Consider the following 12,845-nt stretch of genomic DNA (forward strand, 5'->3'; position numbering starts at 1 on the left):
ATAGACCTGTCTGTCTGTGACTGTCTAGACACCCCCATCATAGACCTGTCTGTGACTGTCTAGACACCCCCATCATAGACCTGTCTATGACTGTCTAGACACCCCATCATAGACCTGTATGTCTGTGACTGTCTAGACACCCGCATCATAGACCTGTCTGTCTGTGACTGTCTAGACACCCCATCATAGACCTGTCTGTCTGTGACTGTCTAGACACCCCATCATAGACCTGTCTATCTGTGACTGTCTAGACACCCCCATCATAGACCTGTCTGTCTGTGACTGTCTAGACATCCCATCATAGACCCGTCTGTCTGTGACTGTCTAGACACCCCATCATAGACCTGTCTGTCTGTGACTGTCTAGACAACCCATCATAGACCTGTCTGTCTGTGACTGTCTAGACACCCCCATCATAGACCTGTCTGTGACTGTCTAGACACCCCCATCATAGACCTGTCTGTGACTGTCTAGACACCCCCATCATAGACCTGTCTGTGACTGTCTAGACACCCCATCATAGACCTGTCTGTGACTGTCTAGACACCCCCATCATAGACCTGTCTGTCTGTGACTGTCTAGACACCCCATCATAGACCTGTCTGTATGTGACTGTCTAGACACCCCCATCATAGACCTGTTTGTCTGTGACTGTCTAGACACCCCCATCATAGACCTGTCTGTGACTGTCTAGACACCCCCATCATAGACCTGTCTGTGACTGTCTAGACACCCCCATCATAGACCTGTCTGTGACTGTCTAGACACACCATCATAGACCTGTCTGTCTGTGACTGTCTAGACACCCCCATCATAGACCTGTCTGTGACTGTCTAGACACCCCCATCATAGACCTGTCTATGACTGTCTAGACACCCCATCATAGACCTGTCTGTCTGTGACTGTCTAGACACCCGCATCATAGACCTGTCTGTCTGTGACTGTCTAGACACCCCATCATAGACCTGTCTGTCTGTGACTGTCTAGACACCCCATCATAGACCTGTCTGTCTGTGACTGTCTAGACACCCCCATCATAGACCTGTCTATCTGTGACTGTCTAGACACCCCATCATAGACCTGTCTGTCTGTGACTGTCTAGACACCCCATCATAGACCTGTCTGTGACTGTCTAGACACCCCCATCATAGACCTATCTGTCTGTGACTGTCTAGACACCCCCATCATACACCTGTCTGTCTGTGACTGTCCAGACACCCCATCATAGACCTGTCTGTGACTGTCTAAACACCCCCATCATAGACCTGTCTGTGACTGTCTAGACACCCCCATCATAGACCTGTCTGTGACTGTCTAGACACCCCCATCATAGACCTGTCTGTCTGTGACTGTCTAGACACCCCATCATAGACCTGTCTGTCTGTGACTGTCTAGACACCCGCATCATAGACCTGTCTGTCTGTGACTGTCTAGACACCCCATCATAGACCTGTCTGTCTGTGACTGTCTAGACACCCCCATCATAGACCTGTCTGTGACTGTCTAGACACCCCCATCATAGACCTGTCTGTCTGTGACTGTCTTTACACCCCCATCATAGACCTATCTGTGACTGTCTAGACACCCCCATCATAGACCTGTCTGTGACTGTCTAGACACCCCCATCATAGACCTGTCTGTGACTGTCTAGACACCCCCATCATAGACCTGTCTGTGACTGTCTAGACACCCCCATCATAGACCTGTCTGTCTGTGACTGTCTAGACACCCCATCATAGACCTGTCTGTCTGTGACTGTCTAGACACCCGCATCATAGACCTGTCTGTCTGTGACTGTCTGGACACCCCATCATAGACCTGTCTGTCTGTGACTGTCTAGACACCCCCATCATAGACCTGTCTGTGACTGTCTAGACACCCCCATCATAGACCTGTCTGTCTGTGACTGTCTTTACACCCCCATCATAGACCTGTCTGTGACTGTCTAGACACCCCCATCATAGACCTATCTGTCTGTGACTGTCTAGACACCCCCATCATAGACCTGTCTGTCTGTGACTGTCCAGACACCCCATCATAGACCTGTCTGTGACTGTCTAGACACCCCCATCATAGACCTGTCTGTGACTGTCTAGACACCCCCATCATAGACCTGTCTGTGACTGTCTAGACACCCCCATCATAGACCTGTCTGTCTGTGACTGTCTAGACACCCCATCATAGACCTGTCTGTCTGTGACTGTCTAGACACCCGCATCATAGACCTGTCTGTCTGTGACTGTCTGGACACCCCATCATAGACCTGTCTGTCTGTGACTGTCTAGACACCCCCATCATAGACCTGTCTGTGACTGTCTAGACACCCCCATCATAGACCTGTCTGTCTGTGACTGTCTTTACACCCCCATCATAGACCTGTCTGTCTGTGACTGTCTTTACACCCCCATCATAGACCTATCTGTGACTGTCTAGACACCCCGTCAGAGACTTCCTGGAGCACCTGTGCAAGCGGTACTGGTTGGAGGTGAACAGCAGGTACTCGGACACGTTGCGCCCGGTCACGTCCTGCAGAATGTCTCCCGTCACCACGGTGGTGCTGGGCGGGTGTCCGCCGGCGCCGGCCGGGCAGTAGAAGCCGGTGCCGTGCGGGGCGCACACGCAGCGCACCGCCTCGTGCACCGAGCCTGCGGCGGGGCGAACGGCACGCGGCCACACCACCACAAAGACAAAGATCCCCCGTGTAGCCTTAACAGACTGTTGGGGCAAGTGTGCCTCGTTCACAACGGCCGTGTCCGAAACACCGAGCCCAGAACTGGGCTCACCGAGTTCCTGGGTCCAAGCCCTCGACACGGGCGTGTGTGTCTCTCTCTCTCGCAGGGTTCATAATGACCGCGCTCCTAGTCGCGTGCCACCTTACAATCTTCTACCAGCGACCTTGAAAATCTCCCGTGAGCGATAAACGTCCCTGGCCGCAACCGTCCCCATCGCTCTCACCGGACGAGGAAGAGGAGGTGCCGGTAGTGCCGGTAGGTCCAACACCGCTCGTTCCGCCCCCCCGATCGGTCACCGCCGCGGTTGCCGCGGGAGCCGCGGCAGCCGCGGCGGTCCCGCCAAACGGCACCGGCGGCGGCGGCGACGGAGGAAGCGACGGACCGGCGCTGGGCTCGGCCACCGGCAGCGGCACGAAGTTGGAGAGCGGCACGCCCTGCGTGAACGAGTCGAGGCACATGGACTCGAAGCGGCGCGCCGCCAGCGAGCGCGCCGCCTCGCTCAGGTTCGCCGTCTGAACCGCCGCCACCTCCGCCGCCTCCGCGCTGCTGCCGTTGGCGCCGGACGCCGCCGTCGCCGCCGGCGCCGCGGGGCCGGCGGGGCTTTTGAGGACGCATGTGGCGCCCAGCCCCGAGGGCAGGCGGAAGGTGGACACCAGCTGCTGGGGGCGGGCGTCGGGGGAGCGAGCCAGGCTGGGCAGCGGTGGCGTGAGAGGAAAACAAGATTTTAGTTAAAGAGGGAGCTGCGTAAAGGGTCGCATGCTGGGCTCAGAGGGTCAGAGTGCCGAGCCGGCACCCTGATATATCCTGGGTTACAATCCGGACTTTAGCCGCTCGACCACCGCGATCAAAGCCGCGTTTCTCAAGTGTGGTGGTCTCACGGAACAGAGACCTCACGGGCTCGCATGCATGTTCCACAGACTCACAGTCTTACATAGGAACCTGTAGTATCACACAGCAGATGCCATGGACTCACGCAGACCAAGCTGTGGTTAGATCGGATTCTCAAGCGCAGTGGGAGTTGATAAACTCAGCCTGGTTAGCAACGGCTACACAAAAAAACAAAAAAATATATAAACACCTCAAATTAAATTATTTTCCACGCTTAATTTTGCCGAATTCCATCTCTGACGATGGATGCACTCGGCTCCGTGACGAAAGATCGATTCTGACCCCCGCGACGCACGGTATTTGGTAGCAGTGATGGACAAGCACGATCACTAACCACACCTCAGCACGTGTGACGATAACAGCGCCGTGTACAGAGGACCGCAGAGCTTGGGCAACTGTTGCCGGCTCAGCGCCGAGTGGCTGCTGCTGCTACTGCCTCCACTCGTCTAGTGGTTCCTCCTCCTGATGGCCCCGAGTCGTCCCCTCTGTCTCTCCCTCTCGGAGTCTTCTCCCCACTGAGACCACCCCCCCCTCCCCTCATGCCCACCCCACCCCCCTCACCGGTACTCCTTGCGCTCCTCGTTGGCGAAGGGCACAAAGTTGCCCCGTGGCTGTGTGTAGTTGTGGTACTGCGACGGCGTCAGCACCAGCGGGGGGAGGTCGCCTGGGGTCACACGGGCGGAGACGGTGCATGGATGAGTTCAAGATTAAACTATAAACTATTAGAGGCCCATAACTGAGCTGTGTAGCTCTTTCTCAGAAGCGACCTGGCCACAAATGATAGCTCAACGAAGCGGATTATCATCATCAGCGTGATGTTAATTCTAAATGTGGAGGGAAAAATCAGAGGACCCGAAGAATAATCCACATGAACACGGAAAAAGGGACACACAAACTCCAACTATACAGGCGTCAGGATCAGGATCAAATGCATTACCTCCTGTGTACCAGGTGAGGTAGTTAACATCTGGCCACCCATCTCCACGTGTAGCCTTAACAGACTCTTGGGGTGAGTGCTGCTAGCGAGAAGCACCGATGAAGGCTGGCATGGCACACAAGGGGGTGGTCATACCACCACGCCCGGCTGCCTTCGTCTCCCCAGTGCCGATGTTTATACGTCACATCAGGTACTAAGGTGAGTCTAGCATTGGGGAGGTTGAGGCGAGTGGGTGGTGGGGGGGGTTGAGGCCACGCACTGATCTCGGGCACGGACAGCGCCACCGTCATGGCGACGCAGACGAAGAACGCGGGCAGCAGGATCTGGGAGAAGAGCCCCTTGGTATTGCGCTTGGCGTGGTGCAGCCGCTTGACCAGCAGGCCGTGGAACTGCCGCAGGCGCAGCCACGACTCGTCCAGCGAGTAGCTGCCCTGACCGTCGAGCTCCGGGGATGGCGTGGCACGCGGCTCTGGCTCTGGATCGACAGTGGCGGCGCACGGACACGGTAAGCGCAATTACACAACACAATTAGGTGGCTACACGTGAAATATTAGATGTACGAATGCAGAGTGCACCCCCCCACCTCCCCAATCCCTGTGGAGCTTTTAACAGACTGTTGACTTTGAGCTGACCTACGAGAGGTCCGGACGAGGCTCCGGTACAACGGTGCGCTGTGTGCGACTGCTGCTCGACACCCCATAACGAAGAGAAAACAAAGCTCTCACATTCAGCATTAGCAGACTGTTGGGACAAGTGCTGGTAGCGAGTAGCACCTATTAAGGCCGGCACAGCACAAGAGGAGGTGGGTGGTCATCACCACGCCCGGCCACCTTTGTTTTCCGAGCGGTGATGTTCACATACTGCACCAGGTACTCATTTGATGCCGAATCAACCTAGGGGAGGAGGCCCAGGAACCCGGGAATCAAACTCGGGTCGTCATAGCGGGAGCACGCCCTAACCGCTACACGACCACTCCCCCATATATTAGATGTACAGTGATGTACATATAATAAAAACTAAACTATAAAACTAAAAAATTTTACTTGACCAGGTAAGGCACCACTCAGCTATGTAGCTCTTTTTGCAGAAGAGACCAACACAAATGATAGCTGAACGAAATGGGCTTATCATCACGTGGAGGGGAAAAACCGGAAGACCCGGAGAAAAATCCAGCGACCAGGTCGGGATCGAACTCACGACCTCCTGTATACCAGGCGAGGTAGTAAACATCTCGTCACTGTGGCACACCCACGTGCCGACCACCCCCCCTCTCCCCACAATAGCCGGGGCCCTCTCACCGTGCAGGCTGGCGGTGTCGTCATCGTCATGTTCGGCGCGGGCGAACAGCGGGCCATACTCGCCAGACACGTCGGTGTAGGCGCTAAACTCGTCCCCGCGCACCGAGCCCACCGACGACGACGACCCGGGCGACGTGCCGCTCGTCCCTCCCTCGTCGTCCTCCTCGTCGTCGTCCTCGTCGTTCCCCGCCGCAGGACGAGCTCCGCGGGCGCCACGGCCCGGCGAGCGTGCGGAGCGAGCACCGGTTTTGCCGGCGGTGGCGGCAGCGGAGTCGTCGCCGCCGCCGCTCCTCGCGTCCTCTTCTGAGACAGCGGCCGAGGGACGAGAGCGGTGCCTCGCACAAAACGCCGAGCGCCTCGGCCCCGCACGCGGCAGCATCGCACTAAGGCTGGCGATGATGGTGGTGGCGCTCGCTAACACCGCCGTGACCCAACAGTCTGTTAAGGCTGTACGGGGGATCTTCGTCTTTAGTGGTAGTGGCGGTGACAGTGGGGCGGCACGGTGGCGAGATGTAAATTACCTCGCCTGGTACGCAAGAGATCGTGGGTTCTATCCCGACCCTGACGCCAGCTGTATATTTGGAGTTTGTGTGTCACTTTCTCTCCCCGTGGTCACGTGGATTTTTATCCAGGTCCTCCGGTTTTACCCCTACAGATTTAGAATCAACATCACGTGTTGAGAGTATTTATCGGCTATATATGTCCACGTGATAAGACACTTCATTGAGCTATCATTTGTGGCCAGGTCGCTTCTGAAAAAGAGCTATATAGCTTAGTGGGGCCTAACCTAGTAAAATAAATTTAGTTTATATAGTTTAAATAGTTTTATGGTATTATCGGCCAATTAATAAGCACTCACATGTGGGAGGAAACTAGAGCACCCGGAGAAAACCTACACATGCGAGGGGGAAACACTCTATCCCCGTACAGACGGAACAGATGGTGTCCACGTTGTTGCTGTACCGCCTTCTCCTGGCAGGGCCAAGGTACAACTTCCTCGTCTGCAGCAGTGATGGTGATGATGGCAGTGGGCAGCAGTGGGAACGGTAGTGGTGGTGTGTGTGTGTGGTCGGAGATCTCACCATCCATCGCCTCCTGGGAAAGGTCCTCTTCCGACACCTTCAGGAACACCTCCTCCAGCGTGGTGTCGCTCAGACCAAAGCTGCTCAGTTCCAAGTCAATCAAATTCTCCTCCAGGGCCTAATAAGAAACAAAGACGAAGATCCCCCATATAGCTTTTTCAACAGAACGTTGTGGGGCAAGTGCTCTTAGCGCGTAGCAAGCTATGAAGGCTGGCCACCACCACGCCCGGCCCCCTTGGTCTCCCACAGAGATGACATTTACACGCCACACAAGGTACCTATGTAAGGCCGAGTTGACCTAGGAGAGGCCCAGGAGCGGTTAAAACATATCATCGTTATTGGTCATGAACGGGAATCAAACTCCAGTCGCTGGGTTTCGTAGTGCATCGCGCGAACCACGGCGCCACCGCTCCCCCAATAAGGGATCACACACAGACAACGCCAAGCATTTGTTGCATCAAGAGAGCAGAGATGGCAGGGTGGTGGTGGCGGCGGCGGCGCAGTGGTACCGCTCGTCTTGTGCCTCAAACAGCTCAACAAAGTGGCTTACCACATTATCATCATCATCATCGTCGTGTGTAAATTTATTGCAGTCATGACGTTGATTATAAATGTGGAGGGAAAAAACCACGGAGAGAGAGAGAGACACACGCAAACTCCAAATATACAGGCAGGCATCAGGATCAGGATCAAATCCACGACCTCCTGCACACCAGGCGAGGGAGTTAACATATCGCCAAGATCATGAACATCTCCTGCTCACGTTAGTTTTTAACGGAGACCCTTTGTGCCGTTGTGTGCGCGCTGGCAGACATGATCGAGTGAGCGATCATCAACACGTTCGTCGGGCACGACGTGGTGGAGCCCGGCAACGACGCGCAGCTCTTCCCCTACCCCTGCTACACGAGCTACAAGCGAGTGCTCCTGCTCCAAGCCGGCTACCGCTAGACCAACCAAAGGCCGCTGTGAATGATGATGATGATGATGACCTCAGTTGGCCTTACCTAGTAATTCATTTATTTTTCATTTATTTCCCCGCGTGAACGATCGGAATCGTGGCGGCGGCGACAATAACGGCGCCGTCGCCGCTCACCCACCTGGAAAAGCTTCTGGAAGCAGCCCTTGCGCACGGCATCGGCGGGCAGCACGTACGACAGCTCGGTGCTCGAGTCGGAGAGCAGGGTCGCGGCGGGAACCACGCGGCAGATGAAACGCGTGACCCGCGACTCCCGGCATGGGCTCTCGCCCCCCCCGCCGCCGCCGCCGCCGCCACCACCGCCACCGGCACCCCCCGCCACCGGGGAGCTTCCGCCGCCCTTCCCGCGCGACGACGACGATGGGGAGGAGGACGAAGAGGCCGACGAGGTGGCGGCGGTGGCGTCGGTGGTGCAGCCTTGCGGCTCCGCTGGCAACAGATATCATTGTCGTCATCATCACCACCACCGCAATTGTCATCGTCATCCTTGTCATCGTCAATCGTCGTCATCCTTGTCATCATCGTGCCTCATCGTCGTCATCATCATCGTAATCATGAATCTTCATTGTCATCATCACCATCGTTTTAGTCATGAGCCACATGTGGTTCAATGGCAACACTTCAGAGACTGCTGCTGCTGGTTGTGCTGAGTAGGCCCCCGCCTCCCAGATGAGGTTCACGTGACGAGCCAAAGGCACAACACCCACGTACATTCACTCACTCTGCAAACCAGGGGGAGGGGAACATACGGATGAACTTCTAATCGCACCGTACGTAGAAAACCATGCTAACCGGAGGAAGGACAACAAGCTAAACACAAAAATCAGTTCTAAAGAAACTCGTTTTTAATCTACAAATCAAACTCCACGCAGAAAGGCACCCGAATCATGACTCGAGGCCATGTGAGGCAAGAGCGTTACCACTGCTGCCACCCTGCCACCTGGGCCTCCCCCACCCCCTCCAAAAGGAACCTGAACGCCTCTCCCCCCTCCGCCACCCCTCAACCCCTCCGCTCACCCCTCAACCCCACTCTCACCCCCACCGCCCCTCGCCCCCTCTCCTCCGCCCCCTCTCACCGCCGCTCTGCTGCTTGACGAGCGTGAGGTGGTACCCGTCGCCGAAGGTGCTCTTGAGGAAGAGCGGCGAGCCGAAGCACTTGAGCCGCCCGTGGGAGATGATGGCGATGCGGTCCCCCAGCAGATCCGCCTCGTCCATGTGGTGCGTGGACAGCAGGATCGTGCGGCCTTCACCGGAGACGGCAAACCACCCCCCCCCCCACACACCATAAGGAACCTCCGATTAGCACGGCTGGCTACGTACACTGCCAAAAGAGGTTCAACGTACATACTTACTAAGAAAAGTTCAATGGAACGCACACTCAGGGCCCAGTGCCATCAGGACACGCACCGTGTTCACTCCTTTCCCGTTCCGAGACGTCTGCAAGTTGCAGGGTGGGGGGGGGGGGATCCCGTTCACCCCCGAATCTCGGAGCTGATGTTGTGTACGTCACCGCAACGGAACCGGAAGAAAAACTGACGACGTACACATACGTCATCGGAATGGGAAAGGGTTAGATCGTGCGAGATGCTGCCCTGCCAACCAATGTGCGCAGCTCCTACCACTGCCGAACGTGAGCCCCGTAGCAAATAGGCCGAGCCACCTGTCCCACCGGCGTAAGGCCTCCCCCCGCCCCCTTCCTCACCGCCGCTGCGTCCGCCACGGACATGCTTTGGGAGCGGGTTAAGGCCTACCAGCCTCCTCCTCTGTTCGCCGATCGCGGGCACCTCACCCTGCTTGTACTTGAGGATGAGGTCCCAGATGGCGCGGCGTGCGTACGGGTCCACGCCGGCCGTGGGCTCGTCCAGAATGACGGCGCGCGAGCCGCCCACGAAGGCGATGGCGACCGACAGCTTGCGCTTCATCCCTCCTGACAGCGACAGCGCCTTGCTGTGCCGCTTGTTGCTCAGCTCCAGGTCCTCGATCATCCTAGGAGGTGGAGGAGTTGGGGGGGGGGGGGGAGAAAATCATCATCGTTGCAGTTCACACATTTGAATATTTGAACCGGTCCTGGGATTTCCCCAAGGTCGATTTGGCTTTAAATTATCACAGGGTGAATTGTCCGAACATCGGCACTGGGGAGACCAAAGGCGGCGAGCCGGCTGGGAGTGGTGTTGGCCACCCACCCCTTTGTGGTCCGTACCGGCCTTTATAGCGCTGTCCTCCAGACAGTCTCGTCCCTTCACCTGATGAAGGCTGCTTGTGTTGTGGCCGAAACGTCGTGAGAATATTATTGTGTTATTTTATTTTATCAATTTATTATTTTATTCTCATTCTACATGACTTTACTGAAAGAACCAAGGAAGATTTATAGGCGCTACTTGCAAACAGCACTTGTCCCAACAACGTGTTAAAGGCTATTACAGTGATGGGGGGGGGGATGTCTTTGTCTTATATAAACATATACCCACCACTGAGCCGTTGTAGATTTGTAGGGAAACATCATCTGCTCCCATCATCATCACCACTCCGTGTGTCTGTGCCGTCCCATCTCAACAGGAGGCGTCGTTTTCTCTGTGAGCGCGCATGCACATGTGCGCGTGCGTGCATGTGCGGGTGCACGCTTGCGTGTGCACTTACGGGCGCGCGTGCATGCGTGTGCATGCGTGTGCACGTGCCTGCGGGTACACGTGCACGCGCCTGCGGGTACACGTGCACGCGCCTGCGGGTACGCGCCTGCGGGTACACGTGCGTGCGTGTGCGTGCGGAGCGAGGCCAGGAGGGGGGTGGGGAGAGTGGGACACTCGCTTGTCGGTCTCGATGCGGATGTCATGGGCCTGCATGCCCTTGAGGCGCGAGTAGAACCACAGGTGCTCCTCCACGGTGAGCTGGTCGAACAGCACGTTGTGCTGGGGGCACATGCCCAGGCTCTTGCGGATGGCGTCCATCTCCGAGCGGATGTCGTGGCCGTAGATCCGCGCCGAGCCCGACGTGGGCGGAAAAAGCCCCGTCAGGATGGACCTGGGACGGGCGCAGCAAAGGTGAAGACATTGCGTGTGTGCGTGCGTGTGTGCGAGCGGTGGTGTCGCGGTTAGGATGCTGAGCGACAAACCCGGCGACCCGAGTTCGATTGCTGCTCACGGCCACCAGCACCAGTGACTATTATCCGAACTGGTCCTGGGCCTCCCCTAGGTAGACTCAACCTAAAATAAGCACCTGGTGCGGCGTCTAGTAAAATATCGCCACTGAGAATACTAACGCGACCTTGGCGTCGTGCTGGCCCCACCCATCCTCTCGTGTGCCGTGCCGGCCTTCAATGGGTGCTACTCGCGAACAGCGCTTGCCCCAACGGTCTGTTAAGGCGAAACGAAGCGTCTCCGTCTTTGTGCGCGTGTCGTACATGGTGGTGGTCTTGCCGGCGCCGTTGTGGCCCAGGAAGGAGACGATCTGGTTCTCGTAGAGGTTGAGCGACAGGTTGTTGAGCGCCAGCTTCTTTCCCGTCTTGTAGACCTTGGTGAGGCGCTCGATGCACACCACGAGGGGCAGGTGCGTGGGCTCCTTCTCCATCCCACGCGCCTCGTCTGCGGCACACAGCCAGGAGTCACGAGCGCAGCCGGGGGTCGCGCGCACGGCCGCAAGTCGCACGCTGCCGAGAGTCGCGCAGCCAGGCACGGGTCTCACCGCGGTGGCGGTTCTCCATGGCGCACGCCTGGTCGTCCTCGGTGATGCTTAGCCCCGCGGCGCCACCGGCGACGCCGCCGCCACCGCCGCGTCCCCACGGCCAGCCGCTCCACTCCCAGGCGTCGGCGCGGCCGCTGCCCAGCCAGTAGGAGCGCTGCAGGGGGAAGTACCAGGGCCGGGGCAGCCCGTACGTGCCTAAAGGCAAAGACAAAGTTTCCCAGTGTAGCCTTAACAGACTGTAGGGGCAAGTGCCATTAGCGAATAGCACCTATGAAGGCCGGTACGACACACTGAGAGGTGGGTGGCCAGCACCACACCAGGCCACCTTTGTCTCCCTAGTGGCGGCATTTACACACCGTGCCAGGTACTCATTTAAGGCTGAGTCGACCTAGGAGGCGCTCAGGACCTATTCAGAATATCGTCACCACTGTTGGTCGTGGTGAGAGAGAATCTAACTAGTCAGCGGGTTCGAAGCGCAGCGAGCGCTAACCAATACACTACCGCTCCCCCCACACACAGGAGTAACACACAAACAGGGGTCACACACACAGGGTCACAAACACACACACGGTGTCACAGTGCAGCGAGCGCTAACCAATACACTACCGCGACCCCACACACAGGAGTAACACACACACAGGGGTCACACACACAGGGTCACAAACACACACACGGTGTCACAGCGCAGCGAGCGCTAACTGCTGCACCGCCGCTACCCATTCGCGCGCGTACGCACGTACCTGGGTGCACGGCCTCGATGTACCAGGTGAGCACGCCGTATACCACGCTGTCCAGCAGCAGCATGAGCAGGGCGAGCGAGAGGTTGAAGTCGTCTCCCTCGACGGGCGACTGGCGGAAGGTGTGCCACTGGATGCCCACGCCCGCCACCTCGTACAGTGCAAAGTACTTCGCTCCCAGGCCAAACGCCGTGGTGGACATGAGCGACTGAGCAGGAGGGAGAGAGAAAGAGAGAGAGAAATTCACAGTTTGGATGTTGCATCACCGTCATCATTACATGGTGCATGCAAGTGGTGTGGCAGAAGGAGAGAGGAGGCAAGAGGAGTCTGTCCATGTGCGAGTGTGTGTGTAGTCTGGCCGCGTGTGTGTGTGAGGTCTGGCTGTGTGTGTGATGTCTTCTGGCCATGTGCGAGTGTGTGGTGTGGCAGCGTGGGGTCTGTGCATGTGTGGTTTGGTCACGTGGGGTCTGTGCGTGTGTGGTGTGGTCACGTGGGGTGCGTGTGTGGTGTGGCTGCA

General features: G+C 57.2%; 1 protein-coding gene across 3 annotated transcripts in view; it reads right to left on the minus strand.

Moving 5' to 3' along the window:
* The window catches only part of ABCA2 (ATP binding cassette subfamily A member 2), a 65,106-nt gene that overhangs the window by 17,773 nt on the left and 34,488 nt on the right, over positions 1–12,845 (minus strand). For 2 of the 3 annotated variants that reach the window (XM_032976491.2, XM_076052963.1), the window contains 13 exons: positions 12,332–12,536; positions 11,592–11,786; positions 11,311–11,491; positions 10,719–10,931; positions 9,703–9,899; positions 8,990–9,157; positions 8,035–8,342; positions 6,938–7,055; positions 5,856–6,158; positions 4,817–5,032; positions 4,182–4,284; positions 2,956–3,422; positions 2,462–2,645 (listed from right to left, as the gene is read on the minus strand). In XM_032976491.2, coding sequence (XP_032832382.2) covers positions 2,462–2,645; positions 2,956–3,422; positions 4,182–4,284; positions 4,817–5,032; positions 5,856–6,158; positions 6,938–7,055; positions 8,035–8,342; positions 8,990–9,157; positions 9,703–9,899; positions 10,719–10,931; positions 11,311–11,491; positions 11,592–11,786; positions 12,332–12,536 — 2,858 coding nt within the window. The remainder of the gene's footprint in view (positions 1–2,461; positions 2,646–2,955; positions 3,423–4,181; positions 4,285–4,816; positions 5,033–5,855; positions 6,159–6,937; positions 7,056–8,034; positions 8,343–8,989; positions 9,158–9,702; positions 9,900–10,718; positions 10,932–11,310; positions 11,492–11,591; positions 11,787–12,331; positions 12,537–12,845) is intronic. The other variant, XM_076052962.1, reaches the window with a different exon arrangement.

This window comes from Petromyzon marinus, chromosome 59, assembly GCF_048934315.1.
Source record: "Petromyzon marinus isolate PM22_M1 ecotype Great Lakes invasive population chromosome 59, UKy_Petmar_22M1.pri1.0, whole genome shotgun sequence".
Lineage (NCBI taxonomy): Eukaryota > Metazoa > Chordata > Hyperoartia > Petromyzontiformes > Petromyzontidae > Petromyzon > Petromyzon marinus.